At 36.7% G+C, this 19,302-nt stretch overlaps 1 protein-coding gene across 3 annotated transcripts in view; it reads right to left on the reverse strand.

Annotated features, from left to right (window-relative positions):
- Nucleotides 1-19,302, reverse strand: part of RGD3 (ROOT GROWTH DEFECTIVE 3) — a 42,551-nt gene that overhangs the window by 1,990 nt on the left and 21,259 nt on the right. For 2 of the 3 annotated variants that reach the window (XM_022287682.2, XM_088128262.1), the window contains 15 exons: nucleotides 14,267-14,507; nucleotides 13,940-14,110; nucleotides 11,691-12,116; nucleotides 11,154-11,597; nucleotides 10,501-10,620; nucleotides 9,938-10,420; nucleotides 9,165-9,703; nucleotides 7,117-7,609; nucleotides 6,959-7,027; nucleotides 5,949-6,053; nucleotides 5,646-5,873; nucleotides 5,179-5,439; nucleotides 5,041-5,090; nucleotides 4,620-4,729; nucleotides 4,454-4,536 (listed from right to left, as the gene is read on the reverse strand). In XM_022287682.2, coding sequence (XP_022143374.1) covers nucleotides 4,454-4,536; nucleotides 4,620-4,729; nucleotides 5,041-5,090; nucleotides 5,179-5,439; nucleotides 5,646-5,873; nucleotides 5,949-6,053; nucleotides 6,959-7,027; nucleotides 7,117-7,609; nucleotides 9,165-9,703; nucleotides 9,938-10,420; nucleotides 10,501-10,620; nucleotides 11,154-11,597; nucleotides 11,691-12,116; nucleotides 13,940-14,110; nucleotides 14,267-14,507 — 3,823 coding nt within the window. Of the gene's footprint in view, nucleotides 1-4,453; nucleotides 4,537-4,619; nucleotides 4,730-5,040; nucleotides 5,091-5,178; nucleotides 5,440-5,645; nucleotides 5,874-5,948; nucleotides 6,054-6,836; nucleotides 7,028-7,116; nucleotides 7,610-9,164; nucleotides 9,704-9,937; nucleotides 10,421-10,500; nucleotides 10,621-11,153; nucleotides 11,598-11,690; nucleotides 12,117-13,939; nucleotides 14,111-14,266; nucleotides 14,508-19,302 lie in introns of those variants that run through there. The other variant, XR_015793248.1, reaches the window with a different exon arrangement.

Consider the following 19,302-nt stretch of genomic DNA (forward strand, 5'->3'; position numbering starts at 1 on the left):
CTTTTTCTCGCCTCCTCTCCTCGTTCTCCTCTCCTCCTCCTTCCTCAACTCACCACCTCTTCTTCCTTCTTCTTTATTCACCTATATTCTATAAGTTTGGTGGGAGTACATGACCTTTTGGTTGATTTTATTTGGTTTCTAGAGAAGAAAGAAGACCTACAGCTTCATCGTGGATTGGTGAAGAAGAAATAAGAAAACTAGGTAAAAGGAAACCAACACTTCTTCGATTTGAGCGTGTCCATGCTACCTAGCCCATAGCAAAAATTATTTAAAGTTTTGGCAAATTTAATCATGGAAACAGAGGCATAGTATGTTGAATAGGGATAAGATATTTTGGAGATCATCTTTGCAGAAGCTCTTTTAAGCTGTAATGGGCACTTCCGAAATGGTGTTCAGCCTCTTATTGCTAGATAGGTGGCTAGTCAGAATGGGTCAATGCGTCTTTGAGGTCTAATCTTTGTTTCCTTGCTTCACCATATCCTAAGAATTGAGATCAGGGATGAAATGCTTGCCCTGGAAATAATATCAGACTATGTAGAGTACTACTTTCCACACTACACCTGAAACAAAATCCATCCTTAATATTGTAAGCTAGAGCCCTACCTCCTTTTCTTGGCAGCTCTTTGACGAATTTGATCTTTAAAGATAAGTTAAAAAAGAAAATGAAGCTTTATGCTGACAGAGTCTGGATGTCCAATTTGCTGCCAAGCCCTTAAACACCAAAATTCACCGTCTATCATGTGTCCTAATCGCAACTCCAACAACGCACCTAGCCAGGAATCGTGCATTAAACCTTTTGAAGTTTTGGAAGCTGTACTATAATAGCTTTCTTGTCTTCAATACCTATCATAGGAAGGGAAGGGGAAGGATAAGGGTAAGGAGGTAATTAGATACTGAACCGTTGTAGGCCATAACGGCCAAGAGAGAGAAAGGTGGGCTAGGAGTAGGGTAGGACGCGTACCTGTTAGTCCTTTTTAGTGGGAGGGTATTTTGGAGCTACTGTGTAGCCTAGGGAGAGAACACCCACCCTCTCGAATTGTTGGGTTGATTGTGTGCTTTGTTCTTGCTCTGTATCGCCTACGGGCTTGTTTATCATTTTCAATCAAAGTAGTGTGAGGGGATACCTCACAGTTTTTGAAGGTTTAAATCCCCTGGTAACGTCAATTTTATTTTTAGTATAATAATACTCAATACTTCTGGGGCACCTTTCGAGATCATTCATGACCAGTATCCTAGCTTTTACCTTGTCATACAAGGTGGAAGAATGAGTAGGAAGTGTTATGAGTAGGAAGTGTTCATAGGCTAAGTTCCCTCTTCTCCATTTCACCTATGTGATAAAGACAAGTCCGGCAGCCATTAGGGAGGTCGAGAGTGATAATTAATGGAGGGAGAGAATAGGAAGTTAATTGATTGATTGGACGTTGATGAATTGACGTAGTCAACCTAGCTGTTATTTTAATCTCAATAGGGAATAGCTGGATATATCTTTAGTTTAGTAGTTACTGCGCAGTAACTTGGGTTTTTATCTTGTATTCCTAAGCTGGAAGCCTCTATAAGTAGGCTCTCCTTCTGTATGAGAGGCAGATTGTATTATTCTTCAAAACATTTGTGCAAGTGTGCATCGTGAATAAACAAAAGGACAGGAAAAGGAGAGGAATGAACATGTAAATTTTCCTTTCACAAGATACGAACTTTTCATTGAATTTATAAAAAGGAACAAAAATCTAAAGATATAAATCAAAATCTAAACGTGCAAGAAGTTGATTACTGACCATGAAGTACACAAAATAGTACTCCAACCACTCAAACTACTTTTTTCGTGTGAGTTCATAGGCAAGCACTCATTAGAAACCTATCCAAAATTTTAAAACTCATTTCTTTACACAACCCACAAGCTAAGTGTTAATTCCTAGCCTACACAAACCCATACTTAATTGAAAATGTAAGCTCAACGTCTCCTTTTGGTGTTAAGTATGGTCAATTGATTTTTAAGAAAATGGGTTTTCTAATCAACATTGATTATGCCCAAAAACTGAGCTGAACCACCCTACTTACACCCTCAAAAGGAATAGCTAGTAAGTAAATTATAAAGGAGAGTCTCGGTCATGTCTCCCTCAGGTGCTTCCTCTTCTTATAATATTGGGTTTCGTCAAGGATAGGGGGGTGGATGTTTACTTCCATTTTCTGAGGTTTCTTTCAACTAAAGCCCATTCATGTTTCCTCCGGGAGTAGGGATATTCATCTGGTCCCCTTGTCCGTCTCAAGGAATCCTATGATTCATCTTTCCATCTTTCTGTGTGGCCCTCATCTTCCCTAATCCCCTCTATTCTTCTTGTTATGGAAGGTCAAAGTCCAAAAAAGGGTAAATTCTTTGGGTGACAGGTGCATGGAAGAGCTAACACTATGGACCCAATCCACAGACATTCCTCCCTTTTTAAGAGGGCTGCTAAATTGCAATCTTTATAGGGTTCATTGTATGACTTGAATCACATCCTTTGAAGTTGCCAGTTTGCTAGTGCGATCTGTTCAGCATCCTTTTGGCAAAACAATAGTTGCCGCTTTATGATGGAGGAAGTGCGATAAAGATCATGTTCTTTCGTGCCCTGCACTTTTTTTTCCATCTTAGAGGGATTTAATTGGAGAGAAATAGGATAATTTTTAAGAGTAGGGAGAGATCCTGGGAAGTGACCTGATCTTGTGTTAGATTTAATGCTTCTCGTTGGGCATATGTTACTAAGGAATTTCGTATCCTTTAGGCATGAATCTCTTTTTTAAAACGAGAAACAACTTTTCATTGATATATGAATTTCTCATATTAGAGCCCCTTTTTAATATCTAATTAATCTTTTTGGTGGCTCCTTTTGTTGGGCTGTTGGATCTATTTTTGTATGTCCCTTTTATGTTCTTTCGTTTCAATGAGAGTGGGTTTCTCAGTAAAAAAAAAAAAGGGATAAATTACCTTATCGATACAGGTTTGGGCCGTTTGGCCCATAGTTATATTTAGTTCCTACATTTCAAAATCTGACATCTTTATCCTTAAGTTTTGGAAAATACTTCCTATAGCTCCAGCTGGTTGGGGGACATCTCTTCCCCCGGCCCTTAAGTTGTTATATTTGCCTTTTGTTATTAGTACACCTTCAGGTTTCTTATCTAGAAAGGAGAAAAATATTTCAATTTGGTCCTTTGACCATTAGTCAACATAAGAGAAAAATAGGTGACGTGGGATTTTTTATTTTAAAATAGGTGATGTGGCAGTTTAAAAAGAGAGAAACAAAAACCCCTCCCTCTCCACCCACCCAACAGTCTCTCTCCTCTCCTCTCCACCCAGCCCTTCTCCTTCCACAACTCCGGCCATGTTACAATGCCACCTCCCCCAACCCCAGCATTCCCCCCCGCTACAACCCCATCGACTCTCTCATATCCTTACCCACCCCTCCCCCTCCCCCTCCCACCCTACCGTCATTGCTGCCAGGCCTGCTCCTCTTTCCCTCCCTCCCTCAAATCTGGGAATGCAGCTTCCAGGCCTAGCCCTATTTCCCCTCTCCACTGAGCTTCGGATCTAAAAAATTATAGATGGGGTTGGTGAGGGAGGGGGTGCTGGAGCTGAGGGATGTGGCCTTGGAGTGTGGCTTAAGTTCTGCAAGGGGGAGGGGTTTTTTTTAACTGCCACGTTAACTATTTAATAAAATAAAAGCTGCCACGACACCTATTTTATTATAAAATATGCTATATCATTTCTACCGATCAAAGGACTAAAATGAAGTATTTCCTAAATGTGAGGGATAAAAGAAGTCAGATTTTGAAACCTAAGTTATACATAGAACCACTGGCCAAACCTCAAGGATCAAAAAGGTCAACCCAAAAAAAAAAATATATATATATATATAGAGAGAGAGAGAGAGCCCAATCCTCTAGAAAGCTTGGATCCCAAATGAACTATTCTTTACGTTCATATGATACCATTCCTAGTTTTCTACTTCTAGTTCTACCGAAAACCGAGTAGATGACACAATTGACAACTATCATCCCCTCTGTTTGAGCCCCACCAGCATTCAAACAGAAAATGTAGCCACAGTTTTGCAGAAAACCAAAATCTTCAACCACAAAAGATTGATTTAAAGTCTTTTTGGCAGATTAACTACAAAGTAAATAGTAATGATCTTTCACAATAAGTAATCATACTAATCACCAAGGAGATGTGATAACTCATAAATAATCTTCCTGAAGCTAGTATCAAAAGAAATACTGAACATTTGAGGGGATAACAAAAAAATGTAAAAAACGAGTAATAATCTACCATACATTGAAGGGTATGCAGTCAGGGATTATAACATCCAAAATTCATGCTTTCATACTCGATCTCTCTTTCAGACTTATTCCCTCAACAGCTCTCTCATTCTCTCTGCCCTCTCTATTATACACACACACACAGATTTCACACACACAGTATTACCTGATGATCTCGCATTGGATTCCAGTCATGCTCCATGAAAACAAGGGTATCAGCAGATGTCAGATTCAAACCCAGACCACCAACTGTTAATGTGATTCTGTTAGCATATGCAATCAAATGAACTAAATTGTGAAAAAGCGGAAAAGTGAGGAGAACAAGAACCAACCATGTGTTGTAAGGAGCAATGCATCAATTGTAGGATCAGAATTGAAGGCCTTGACAATGTCGAAACGTTTTTCTGGCTCAACAGATCCATCCAACCGCAAGTACGTGACACTGCTTTCAAAAAGTACACAAAGAGGAGTTAGGAGGAATTGAAGGGCATCAGAAGAATATGAGATATAACTAAGACTGACAGGCCTTCTTCTTGGTGTGTGCCTCTTGTATATTCTGGTTGATATAATGTAAAAGTGAGAGCTCCAAAAAATAGTAGGGAGCTGCAACTGGAACTAGTCTAAGGTATAATAATTACTTTTTAAGTGGTAATGGCGAAGAGAATGCCGAGCTTACTATTGAGAACAACAAAACTTAACCTCATAATCAAATATTAATTTTTTTGATGAATGCAAAAAAGACGGCATACTAACTTCTTCATGTGACCATGAAATAAATCTCTTTCAATAATGTCCAATAAGGCCTGCAAAAAGAGTTCAGATATTAAATAATTGCCCAGTAAAAAACAGATGTTCAAATTCATGATAAAATAATAAATGTGAAACAAATACTTTATGCTGTGCAAATATCAAAACTCTGTGCTGGCCAAAGCTAGCTCCATCAGAACCCAAAGTATCCACACCAATTCCACACTCCTCAAGAATTTCCCGGAGAGCAACTAGTTTAGGAGAGTGATGAAGTTTATGAAGTTCTGATATAATGTCAGAACTATCAGGTAATAGTTCTGTAAGGAGGCACTTCATCGAATCTGACATCTTTTCTCCAGTGACAAGCAGAGGATGACTGCAAAGTTTCAGCAAATATTGAAGTGCCTGAGACAGGAAAACAATTCATGCATCAGGGATACAATGTTTCTTTCTTAATAAGAAACAACTTTTCATTGATAAATGAAACAATGATACAAATGTTGATAATTTCCAGCTCTTAGGTTGTTGCTCCTTTGTTACCTCTTTTGAATGAAGCTTGTTGTTTCTTATAAAAAAAATGTTGATAACAAGAAGAGAAACAAACAGCATACCTGAAAAATATGTGAAGATGCCTTTGTTGAACCACTGGTTTCCTGTGGTACTTCTGATTCATTAGATTTGACTATACTTGATATTTCGTGTCTAACATGAGAACCAGAAAATCTTTCATATAATTTTAGTTGTACAGGGCTCAAGTCACAGTATCTGTCTTGAATGATTTTTTCCGGCAGATCAGACAACACTTCGTCTTTAGTTCGCCGAAGAAGGAAAGGCATGACCTATAGAAAGACATTTAGAAATCAAAAGAAAATCATCTAACATGTCTGTAATACTAGAAAAAGAAATAGGCAAACCTGCTTGTGCAATGCTTCCATGGCAAGTGCCCCAGCTTCTGCATCCCTAGCAGAACATTTAGAATCTCTAGCTGCTAGTAGTGGTTTTCCATAAGTTGCTTGGAACTGGCATGCAGAAACCAAATTAGCAAATTTTGCACAAATGGAAGAGGTTAAAAGAAACAAAAGAGTGTATTTGACTTCCCAAACACACTCTCAAACAAGAAAAGTAGAAACAGAATAAAATATGTAATTAAGTTCTGTGCCATTTTGATTATTTTCATTGATCAATGAAAAGTTTGTATCTTGTTAAAAGAAAAAAAGATCCTAATAAGAGTTTCAAGAAATGAAGCTTATGATTCTTAATCATCCCTTCTCTTTCTAGAAGGCATTTACTTTGAAGAAATATGCAAGGGACAGGATAAGGCTCGAACCATAGGTAGGCCCTTGCATTTAGGTGCAAAGTACTACATTTTCTTAAATAAGATAGTAGAAACTTAAAACAAAGTACTACATTTTCTTAAATAAGATAGTAGAAACTTAAAACAATAAGTTCCTTTTTTTGTAACTACAACTGAAGAGGTTTTTCATAATTTCCTTTCGATAGGGGTCCATCACATTTTTTTTGTAATTTCATCTCATCACATCAATGAAATGTTTCTTTAAAAAAATAATAAACATACGTATTATTATTATTATGGAGAAGGAAAAAAAAACTTAACAAGAAATTGATGGTACTTTAAGGACTTGGAGTCTTAACGAACCTAATACTTAAGAACTGAGCATTTAAAAATTTCTCCAAATGTGATGAAAGAATAACAAGACCCAAAGAGACATGCAGAAAAACTAAGAGAACAAGTTAAATTAGCAGGGAGGTATGCAAAAACATAAATTCTTTTAGCTATCTACCAATATGTTAACCATTGATCTGAGAAGTGTGAACATCAATGAAACCTGCATTACATGGTACCTACTAACAAAAATAAACAGAACTTGAATGATCAAAAATCGTATTTACACGGAGCACTTACCTGTCTGTCTGTTCCAAGAAAACCAGGCATTAGAAAATCAAAAAGAGACCACAAATCCATGACGTTATTCTGCCACAAAAGATTGAGAATTTTGTCAGACATAACAGAGCAAAATCCTATTTCAATCATCGTAGGTTGTTTTGATAGGATAAACTAACCTGGATAGGAGTTCCACTGAGTACCAGACGATTTTGGGATCTCAATTGCTTTACGGCCAGGGTTATTTTGGATTTTGCATTTCTTATGATATGTCCTTCGTCTAATATGCAGTAATTCCAGTGAATTTGTGAGAGATATTCAATATCCTTACGCACCACATCATATGATGTTATGATGACACTATACTTCTTGAAACATTCTCGAAGAGAAATCCGATCCTGTACAGAGCCAACATATTGGAGAGTAGAAAGAATGGAGACATCAACATACTTCTCTATTTCGAAGGCCCAGTGTCCAACTAGTGTTGATGGACAAATTATTAAAGATGGAGGAACGACTTCTCTATTATTTAAGGTGAGGCGTTCAACTATGTCGCATGCCACAATTGCTGATGCTTGAAGTGTCTTACCAAGACCCATATCATCACACAAGATTCCATGAAGTTTGAAACGTTTTAAGAATGCCAACCAATTTATCCCTTCTTGCTGATACCTAAAGAGAAACCAGTGTGAGGGGAAAATAAGAACCAGAAGTATCTCTACAATCCTAGCTTCATAAATTGACAACACTATGGCCTTGATAAGATTAAAATAAATATCAAGAGAAAATATTAAAATTTCATCACAATCTACATCATTATGATTGGTGAAAATTGACAGAGTTTTATAAATCAATCAGCTCGCGAAAATGTTACAAGGGATGTTGCTCCACGGCTCCACTCATATCTGCCACTTATGGAACTTGAAAAGCAAATGGAAAATAATCGATTTCAAAAACAGAAAAATGACAACCGAACACCATTTTTTAAGAAAAACATAAAATAGATCATGAGAATTTGTTGAGATAAAATCTGTCTGATTTAGATGGGTGAGAAACAAGACAAAATATAAGAACCATAATTGTAAAAGGTATGCCTCCAATGAAGATGACTCATTGCAAGAGTTATTCAGCGAATGTTCAGTCCCCAATGATTCATCAGATTATTTCAACCAAGTGGACATTACTCTTGTTCCTATAGACAGAGCTTAACTTCTTTTTCCAAGACAACATGTTGTTCTTAGCTATGTTTCACATCTTTTTTTTTTTTTGAGGTTTTGGTTTGCTGTTCTTTTGTTAGGTTTTGTTAAGCTGGAGTTGTATTTAGTTCTGGTTAGTTTGGTGGTTTTCTGTTTGGTTTTTTAGTTTGTTTTTGGTTTCTTCTTTTGAGTGCTGTTGTTTTGGCGTTTTTTGTTTGGATGGTAGTTGGTTTTTGTTTTTCTCCTTTTTGGAGGTTGTATCCTTGAACACTTTGTACCTTTTCATTCTTCATCTATCAATGAAAAGTTGTTTCTTGTCAAAAAAAAAAAAAAAAAGGTATGCCTCCAATGCTTATGCACAACAAAGGTGAGGCAACACACTTGGAAGTGCATGAATCATTTTTCTGCACAGCTGTCCATGTTCTTTATTTTTACCAAGGAAGAAAATCACTTATGGATTTTAATTTTTTGATGTTTAAACAATAGCATTTGCTGGGAAGTTTTTGTTTCCCACCTAGGTTATCCTAGAGGCTAGAGCTATATGGAAGTCTACAGAAGTCCAGAAATTATACAAGTTACCATTTAAAAAGTATACATATTCCACAAACATTTGACTATGTCACCACCACATTCTCATATGGAGAAGCACCATTATGTCAGCACCATTATGTCCATTCGAGTATAAAAAATAAGAGGTTACACCAAGAGCTTGTTAATTTTAACAAGTGTGACACTCTTTTCCTTGTCCATGGAAATTTAGCATCTAATTCCTTAAACTTCAATTTTTCAGGAGTCTTCGTTGTCAAAGAGTTTGGTAAACATATCTCAAAGAAAACCACATGAAAAGGAAAGTCTTTTTTTTTTACTTGTGACACTTCTGTGATGGTGAACTAAAACTTCAATTGGTGGAGATATAATAACAGAAGTGTCACAAGTCAAAATACATTAAAGTGTACGAGTAACTTTCCCCAGTAAAACGTTGCAGCATGCAATTGTTACTTAGCTTTTAAAATAGCATTTTTCAAGTTTACCTTCTCAATGTCACCTTGAGTTCAGTACAGAGCTTGTAATCTTCAATATGGGAGTTATCAAGTAGTTGTTCCAGAAATTGGGAATCTTCCTTATTTCTAGAAAAAGCTTCACTGAGTCCAACAGGTGGTGGAAGACCACGTGCTAGTGGAAGAAGAGGCACAAGAGCAGCAAAACTGTGTGTCACAGACCGTCTAACAGACTGATCACAGTCACTCATACACCTTAAAAGTGGAACCACTAATAAAGGAGCATAAGCCACCAGCTCTACACCCATTCCCTGAACAAGAAAGCTAATAAGCATGCCAGCACCTTGTCTGGAATTTACGGAATTCATATCTTCTAACATAGGAATCGCATTTTCTATCACGGCTCCCATGACATCTATGGTCAATGACTTGGCCATGGAAGTGATGCATCTAGAAGCAGCTAATCTAACAGCAACATGAGAGTGCCGAATACATTTAAAAATGCAGGGAAGTAGGGTAAGTAGTCTTGGTTTCAACATCTCATTCAGCATTGGAGCAATAGATCGTACTACCTGCAAATCCAAAATACTGTCCTCACTGAGATAATTCAGAAACAACAGTCTAAGCAATTCTCAACCGTATCATCCTTCAGAAAAAACTGAGGTTAGAGTAAATAATTTCTGTAAGCTGTAAGAAAAGTCTTATATAATATACAATAATTAAGCAAGTACAAGTATCCATCCAGAGGAAGGGTATAATTTTCTCCATCATTAAAAATAGGGCATTATTTAAGTTTTAAGAGTAACCTGGATATTATTTATCAAAGTCTGAGGATCCTTCACAGATTCAACGGTGTGCATAATTTTCTGTTCATCTTCAGCAGTAGCATTTTCAATACTAGTGGGCAACAATACTTCTGTAAGATAATCCCAAAGTTTAGGAAGCTTCTCAAGTAATGCATCCCCTAGCTTCTCACATAGATACCTTAAAACAAGTTCAGAACCACGTCTGCTAATAAAGCCCTCAATTCTTGATCGATCATCAGTACCAGATGGCGTATGAACTTTTGTTCTTGATTTTCTTGTACTAGTCCCAGATGAAAGAATATCTTGATCATCAATTATCTCCATGGAACTGATAACTGCAGCTTGAGGTGTCTCAGAAGTGTCCGTGCAGGTTAAAGTACAAATATTTTTAATCAACTTATCATTTGGCCCAGGTTTACGTGGAACACACTGACAAATTAGCTCTGCTAGTGCATCTGCTGCTTTTTGTTGTAGTATTTCCTCCTTCAAATAATTCCAAATGATATATTACGATAAATGAAAATGTCCCTGAATGCTACGCTTTTACATCAGAGAATATTTACCTGCTCTCTTTTTATAGAAGCCATCAAAGGCAAAATGATAGGATTAAGTCTTGCCGGAAGTTCAGACATCCAAACAACTGCAGCAGCAACCATTGCAGATACCGAGATATGCAAATTACTCTGAGAATTTTCCCAAAGAGGAAAATGGAATGTTAAGAAAGATTTACAATACAATAATCTATCAAGCTAAGATCATGAAGTGGTATGACCAATACCATTAGCTAAGATTTATTTTTTTATTATTTTTTTTTATAAGAAACCATTTCATTGATGTATAAAATAACAAAAGGGGAAAAAACTCAATCCAAAGGAGTTACATAAAATTAAGAGAAACTTTGGTGTTGAAAAAAGGGTGCTAATCTACACCATGAGATCACCAAATACACGATGGAATAAAAAAAAAAACACCAGCAAGTTAGGAGAAGGCCTCCAATAATGATGACAGAAATTTAATTCAAACAACATAAATTAAATGCAGTGCACTTGCTCGTACAATAACACAGTTTCACCCATGTTTAGGATGGAATTTTATCTGCAGACAGCAATTCATTGCATAGAATATGTAATGTGTAAAATGGAGAGGGAGCAACATCATGAGGATTTCAGGATTAGTGGAACGAAATACAGCTATGAAATCTAAAATCTCTAAATACCTGAACACACTTCAAATACCCTGAAGTTGTCAAAAGACGCTGTTTTAATGACTCTATATCATCAATAGCCTGCCCTCCCTCCAACCCATTTCCATCAATATCTCCAAGAGGTGTTGGAATTTTCGATGCGAAATTAATTGCATCATCAGCAGTCAAGTTTTCCAAGTCTATCTGGGTACCTGAAAATAAATCCTTCAACGCCCCAGATGACTCAATAGCCCGTACTAATTGAGTAGCCTCGCCACGCATCTTAGAATATGTCCTTGAAAGTTCGGTGTAAGGAAGTAATGAATCCTTAGTAGGAAATGCAGGATCAGAGCACGTTAACAGATCCAACAACCATTCTTTTAAATAATTGGGCAGCCAAGACATAACTCCATGATCTATAGAGTTCTCTTTGTTCCTTATCTCTTTGAACCAAGAAATAAGGACAATGGAGGCTACCTGATGGGATGTAAGAAGTCAGATAATTTTTTTGAACGGGGGAGAGGAGGCAGAAACAGGCAAGACAAAACTGACATAAAAACTCCAACGTACCTGCCGACGGACTCCAGATGAGGATTTAAAAGCACTCCATAATGGATCGATTACATCTTGCAAAGATTCCTCATTCAGCTTGGAAGCAAAAATTCCCAAGGCTGTTGCAGTGACAACTCGGGTATGAGTCACTGACATATCCGCATCAGCACCAACAATGATCTTAGAAAAACTCGATGAAGAATCTCCATTTCTTTCATGTGAAATAGTTACCTTTGCCAACTCCATGCCAACTCTGCTGGAAGACTCATTTTCAAGTTTTACAGCTCTCATTTTAGCAGCAGCCCTAAAATGACTTCTTCTGGGAAGCGCTACTGGCCAAAATAATTTTGAACTATCCAATGCAGAACCATATGACGTTGTTGCAAGCTCCATCCAAGATGATGCATATGATCTTGCCACAAGTTCCAATTCCTTCACTTGAGACTGAATACGAGGAAAATGAAAATATTGTAAGCAGTTCTGAATTTTGTACAATCAAGGATCAAATGTCATAGTAAGACTAAAAATACTTGAACTAATTTGTTCACAACACTAATGGAAGAACAAGTTTTCTTTCATGGAATAAATTGAGAATTAAAAGTGTTGTGGACTAAGTAATAGTAAAAGAATGATAAAAGTAAAACCATTACAATGTTTATAAGAAACAATATTTCATAAAAGAAATGAAATACATAAAAGTAGGATTTCTAATCTTGAATAGAGGATGAGAAGTTGTCTTTATACAAACAAGAAAAGGGAAAACTACTGAAAAGCTACAAAATATTGATCATCAACAATATAAGGAGGCCAAAATAATACCAAAGTACTTCTAACATTTTCAGACCAACAAAAATGTAAGAAAAGGAAGATACAAGAGTAACCTACAGGCCCTATCAATACCCATGAAAGTATTGAGAGGAAGAACCTATCCTTTCCACTTCTCCTAATTGCTGTCATATGTGCATGGAACATGCTGAATCTCAAGGTCACATCTTTATAACTTGCCCCTATGCTATGGGATTTTGGAATATAACGTCCCCTACGCTATGGCGTTTTGGAATAGAATGAGGCTATCATTTGGCTGGTGCTTCCTACTACATACAAATCTGAGGATTCTTCTACATGCATCCTTTCAAAAAGAAAGATGAAATTCTTTGGAATCAGTTTATAAGAGCCTTTCTATGGAGTACATGGATTGAAAGTAACAATCGAGTCTTCAAGGTTACATCCCTCCCTTTCAGTAGGATTTGATAGAGTTAGGTTATTAGCACTTAGCTGGTATAAATATCACTATCCCCTTTACAAGTTATAGTCTTGACGATCTTGTATCAAATTGGGCAGCGTTTTTTACTTTAGGGATTCATCTTTTGTAATTTCGATTAATCTTTTGTAATTCTATTCCTCAATAAAATTATTGTTTCTTAGCAAAAAGAGTAACCTAAAGGCCATAGAAAACTACAGTCTACAAATACACCCTCCAACTGAATCCAACAAAAGAGCGAGCAAAATTATGAAAACCCAATCTAAAACACTCCAATTGGAGGTCAGAATCCTAATTACGTCACAAAATTCCAATAAATTCCTTGAACAGTTCAACTTCTTTCCAACCAAATTTCCCATGAGCAACATTGGTAACATTGGTGAAATCCACTAAAGAATGGTTTCTAGGGAACTAGATGTGTATGTGTCTTTTCTCTTTCTTTTTTTCTCTCACTTTTTTTTTGTTTCTTTTTTGGCATAGGTAGATGTATTTGTTTGACTGAGGAATTAAATGCCAAGAATTGAGGAAAACATCTCAATAGCATATTTCAGGGCCATATACCGACAACTGACTCTAATATTTTGTAGACTTGCATAAAACACATACAAGTTTAGTTTAGCATAGATGCGTGTGTATATAAACTCTAAAATACAAACGAACCCCATGCAAATTAAAGATCAATTTCCAATAATTTGGGATGTGAAGATTAATTGGATAGAAAATGAAAACATATGTAAGATTACTAAGGTAGAATCCAGTCCAGTCAGCAATAAACCACGGTGTTTTACACTTACAAACTTTACATAATTTTTCTATTGTAAGATAATATCCCACCACTCATTTGCAATTTGCATTATAGATTATATAAGCATAAGAAAAGAAGAAATAAACATTCACTTATTACTTAATTAGTAATTCATGAATAGAGTGAAATTATAATTTAAAAATTTAAAGCAAATGAAAAGGTAGAAAAAGAACAATAGTGAACTGAAGTAAAAACAAAAACCTGGAGGAGGAGCCTCCAGACCCTCTCTGAAGACTCCAAAATATCATCATTTGATTCTAGAAGCAAGTTCTGAAACACAATCCTAAGGGTATCACCCAAAATGGAAGTCGGCCAAATGGTAGTAGAAGGCACAGAAATATTTTGTTTCGATCCTGCTTCTAGCAACCGTTCCTGTAAAAATGAATATTTATTGAAGATAGAAATGAAAATTTTGAACTATCATAAATTTAGTATACAGGAATATGTTAAAGTAATCAACATTGTTTTAAAGCATTTTCAAATCTTCCATGAAAAAAATAATTAGAGAGAACACCAGAGAAAGTGTACCAAAGTGCGGATAGCTGAATAACGAACTGAAGTGATACTATGCCTCATAAATGGCCATAACCTTGGTGCCAATGATGTTAATGCATATGGATTTTCCTGCAAACGTATTCCTTCTGGGGTATCATTGACATGAACAACTTCATTTAGATCATACTCTTGGGTCTCTCTTAACGTTAATGCCTCAAACATCTTTGGAATCATCTCTTCCTGGGAATAGATTTCTGCCAATAGATTCATTACACTGCAAAATAAATAGAAAGCCTCGAGACAATTATTGAAGGGAATGGCAAGGGTAAATTAGAACATAAAATTAAATTCATGAATTTTCATGGAGAGGTTGCATTGAATCATAGAGACCAATCATTTTGACATTTTCAACTAGCAGTTGTCAACAACTATTATCATAATCCCAACCGACAACCATGACATTCTCTTTCTGATAAACAAAACAGAAAAACATTTGTGCAAGTTCTTCAAGAAGATATGGTATATACAACTAAAAGAAATGAACATAGAATGCAGCAAGTACAGCACATGATTAGAAAGAACAGACAAAGAAGTTGAGGGGGTGTTTGGGGCGCAAGTTCAATGTTAAGCTTGAGGGTAGATTTGGAAGTGTTGTGATGCATAAGATTGAGAAACTTGTGTTTAAAGTGCAGGAATGTGTAGTATGAGATTGTATAACCTGTGTTTGGAGTGTTGGGGTGCAGGAATGTGTACCTTGGGTTTGAGTTGCATGATTTTCTTTTTCTAAATTCTTTTCCTAAGTTTCTTTTTGAACTATTTAGCCCTTTTACAATATTGGTATTTCATTTTTAATTTGCTATTTCATAATTTATGCATTTCGTAGCTCAATTTATTTATTTTCTTTATTTTCTTTTATTCACCAACCGTTCACAGTAAATTGGAACAAAGTTTTACATTCCATATAACAAAAATTTTAAGTTCAAATTATTTTAATTTGAACTAACTTAAGACCAAATACGTTATCTAGATTATTTTAAACTGATTAAGTGAAAAATAAAATTTCATTTATTTATGATATTTTAATATAAGTTAAAAATGAATACTAGGTAAATTTTTTTTTTTGGATAAGAAACTTTGTATTAGCAAAAAAAAACAGCCTAAGGGCAAGGGGAAGAGGGATCCCCCTCCCAAGAACTACAAAAGAAGAACTCGAAGAGAGGCTATAATTACAAAAGAATTTTCTATGCTTATGACACCACCATGAAGTGTGTAAATGAACTGTAGTACAAAAAATTTCAAAAGAAGAAATCTTATCTTCGAAGATTCTAGCGTTCCTTTCCAACCACAGATTCAACAGAAGAGATCTAACTGCGCAACTCCAAAGGATTTTTGCTTTCCCTCTGAAAGGCCACCCTCTTAGAGTTTCATATAACCACCCTTCAATATTCTGAGGAAGACAAATGGAGAAACCAAAAATTTGGAACAAATAGGACCATCCAAGTGAAGCAAACTGGCAGTGAAGGAAGACATGGTCCATAATATCCTCATTCTTCTGACATAAAGCACAAACTGAAGGAGAGAGGGTCCAATTTGGACACTTTCTCTGGAGTCTTTCTGTGGTATTCAGAGTCCTGTAAGCTAGAGTCCATAAGAAGACTTTAACCAAAGCTAGAGTCCATAGGAAGACTTTAACTTTTTTAGGGATAGAACACTTCCATAAGAGAGAAGATATGAGAGGTTTCGTGCTTGGAACTTCAAAAGCAGCTTGGAAGGCCGATTTCACTGTATACTTTCCAGAGGATTCTAGAGACCAAACTGATTTATCGATTCCCTCCCCAATTTGAAAAGCGTCCAGTCTTCCCATAAGATCCACCCAGCTTCCTACTTCTCTATCATGAAGACCCCTTCTTAAACTAAGGTCCCAAGCAAGCTGCTCCTCTTTCCAACATTCAGCAACCGAAGCTTCCTTTTTCAAAGAAACAGCATAAATGTCGGGGAAGTCATGAGCTAGAGTAGTATTCCCCGTCCATCTATCTAACCAAAAACGGATTACGTCGCCGCGGGAAACTTTAAAAGAAAGAAATTTGAGGAAGAAAATGCTGTTTTTAGCTATAGCAACCCAGGGTTTGCCCGTCAACTTACCCCTAGGCTTTTTAGACAGCCACCTGAGGGGCTCTATCCCGTAAATACTTTCAATAACTCTTCTCCACAAGGCATCTTCCTCTTGTGTAAACCTCCATAACCATTTCAAAAGCAAAGCGTTATTTCGTTGCTGAAAAGCCCCAATGCCAAGGCCTCCTTTTTCTAAAGGCAGGGAAGTGGTTTCCCAATTGACCAAATTTCTGTGGGGGTGTAATTTATCACCTAGGAAGCACAGACACTCCACTTTAGGTGGAGTGTCCGTATCAGATGCGTATCGGACACCAATACATTCAGACACGCTTCGGACAAGTGTCCGACACGCCACGTGGCGTGTCCAATTTTTTTTTTTTTAATTACGGACATGCCCCAGACATGTGGGGACACGTCCGGACACGTGGGGCAGGACACGAGACAAGACCCAACATGCCTGGGCCCAAATTTTTTTGAATAAAAAAATTGAAAAAAGAAAAGAAAACTTAAAAAAAAAAACAAAATCCTAAATCGTTCTTCTTCGTTTTGTTTACTCTCCTTCTGCCTTCCACACAAAGTCAACAAAACCCTACCATGTTCTCATAGTGGACGTAGTGGTGATAACATGAAGACATTGTGGAAGTTTGAGATGAGATGATGAAAGTTTTAGTTTTTTCTTGTATGAAAGATCGATTTTACTTCTTTTTAAATTTGAAGTGTAATGTAGGTTGGATAATGGATTTTGTAATGTAAGTACATTTTTATTTGTTTTGTTCAATTTGTGTGGTTAATTTATGCAAAAGTATTACTATAATCAATTCATATGCATACATTATCTAAAAATAAAAAAATAAAAATAACGTGTCCCCATCGTGTCTGTGTCCTAAGTTTTTAGAAATTGACGTATCGCCGTGTCGGTGTCGTCTCATGTCCGTGTCCGTGCTTCTTAGTTTATCACCCTTCCAAAAGAAATCTCTAACAATCTTGTCCAGGTCTTTTGCAATTCCAATTGGAGCTTTAAGAAGAGATAAATAGTATATTGGCACGCTATTCAACACCGATTGGGCCAAGGTCAATCTGCCTCCTTTTGAGAGAACAAGTTTCTGCCACTTTTCTAATTTCTGCTTCAGCTTTCCCACCAAAGGTCTCCACAGGGCAGCAGCTTTAAAATTTCCTCCAAGGGGTAGACCAAGATAAGAGAAGGGAAGGTCTTCCACTCTGCATCCTATCTTCGAGGCTTGGCAAATCAATCTATCTTCACTAATATTGATGCCAACCAAAGAGGTCTTAACAAGGTTCAACCAAAGACCTGAAGCTCTTAGAAACTAGTTAACTACAATCCACCATTTGTTCAACAAACTCTCTCATCCGGACAGAACAAGATGGTATCATCAGCATATTGCAAATGGGAAATCATTACTTTTTTAGTCCCCATCTCAAAACCTTTAATCATCCTTCTCTCACAACACAAGTGAACCAACCGGCTAAAAGAGTCTCCTACTAGAGTAAAGAGGAAAGGAGAAAGAGGGTGTCTTTGCCGAAGTCCTCTAGTCGCATGGATCTTACCCCCCATTAATAATAATCGAAAAGTTTGTCGTGGACAAACATCCTCTAATACACATTCTCCACCGATAGCTGAAACCTTTCTTCTGCAACACTGCATCGATATAGTCCCAGTCCACTTTATCATAAGCTTTTTCATAATCTAACTTAAGAAGATATCCTGTCTTGTTTGATGATTTCCACTCACCGACCGCCTCTGCAACCACAAAAATGGCGTCCAGAATCTGCCTACCTTCTACAAAGGCGGCTTGAGGGTCCGCAATGATAGAGGGAAGGACCTTTTTAAGAATCTGCCTACCTAAAGGCGGCTTGAGGATCCGCAATGATAGAGGGAAGAACCTTTTTAAGACGATCTGCCAGCACTTTTGCAATAATCTTATAAAGGGAGGAGACTAGGCTAATAGGTCTGAACTCTCCCACTTTGTTCGCTTGTAATTCCTTCGGGATTAGACAAACATAAGTCTCATTAGTACGAGCGTTAATAATACCATTCTTAAAAAACTCTTGGAACACCTTGAGAATGTCATACTTCAAGATGTTCCAAGCTTTTTTATAGAACTCGCTGTCATACCATCAGGGCCTGGAGATTTTAAATTTGCCAAACTTTTGACCGCCCTAAAAATGTCTTCCTCATTGAAAGGAGATTCTATCCATTCCTGCCAATGCGAGTTCAAGGGGACCAATCTATATCTTCAAAGATAAATCTAGTGCTGCTTTAGTGTACAGATTTGTAAAAAAAGCTAGAACTTCTCCTTCAATCTCACTATCCGAGGATAGGACCGCCCCGTTTCTATTAAATAGAGAACGAATTGCTGCTTTGTTTCTTTTGGCGGACACCCATCTATGAAAAGAATGAGAATTCTCATCTCCCTCCTTTAACCACTGGAGTTTGCACTTTTGAGCCCACATCTGCTGTTCCTTCAAAGTTATATCTAACAGCTCTGCTTTTAAGGAAATCCTCAAAGAGGTTTGATCAGTATTTAAGTGCTCCCTATCTTCTTCTTTGTCTAACTCATCAATCTGATCTAAAATACTTCTCCTAGTGTTCGCGACGTTCCCAAACTCATCTTTGTTCCATAATACTAGGTAAATTTGAAAATCAAATAACTTTTTAATATGGATAATTTATAATTAAATATTATTAAATTTCATAAGTTCAAAATAAAATACCATTTACTTTTTTCACTAATTTGAAAATTGATTATTTTTTGTTTTAATTTTATCATTAGTAAGTCCAAAATAAACTAATATTCTTATCTTAAAATCACTTATTAAAATTTAAATATGCATTTTGAACCATTGCTTGGATTAGAGGTGTTCACGAGTTGGGTTGGATTGGGTTGGGTTGAGATACTTTTTAAATTTATTCAACCCAAACAACTCTTATTAAATAA

This window comes from Momordica charantia (assembly GCF_013281855.1).
Source record: "Momordica charantia cultivar OHB3-1 chromosome 8 unlocalized genomic scaffold, Mcharantia_2.0 BLBB01000008.1, whole genome shotgun sequence".
NCBI classification, from domain to species: Eukaryota; Viridiplantae; Streptophyta; class Magnoliopsida; order Cucurbitales; family Cucurbitaceae; genus Momordica; species Momordica charantia.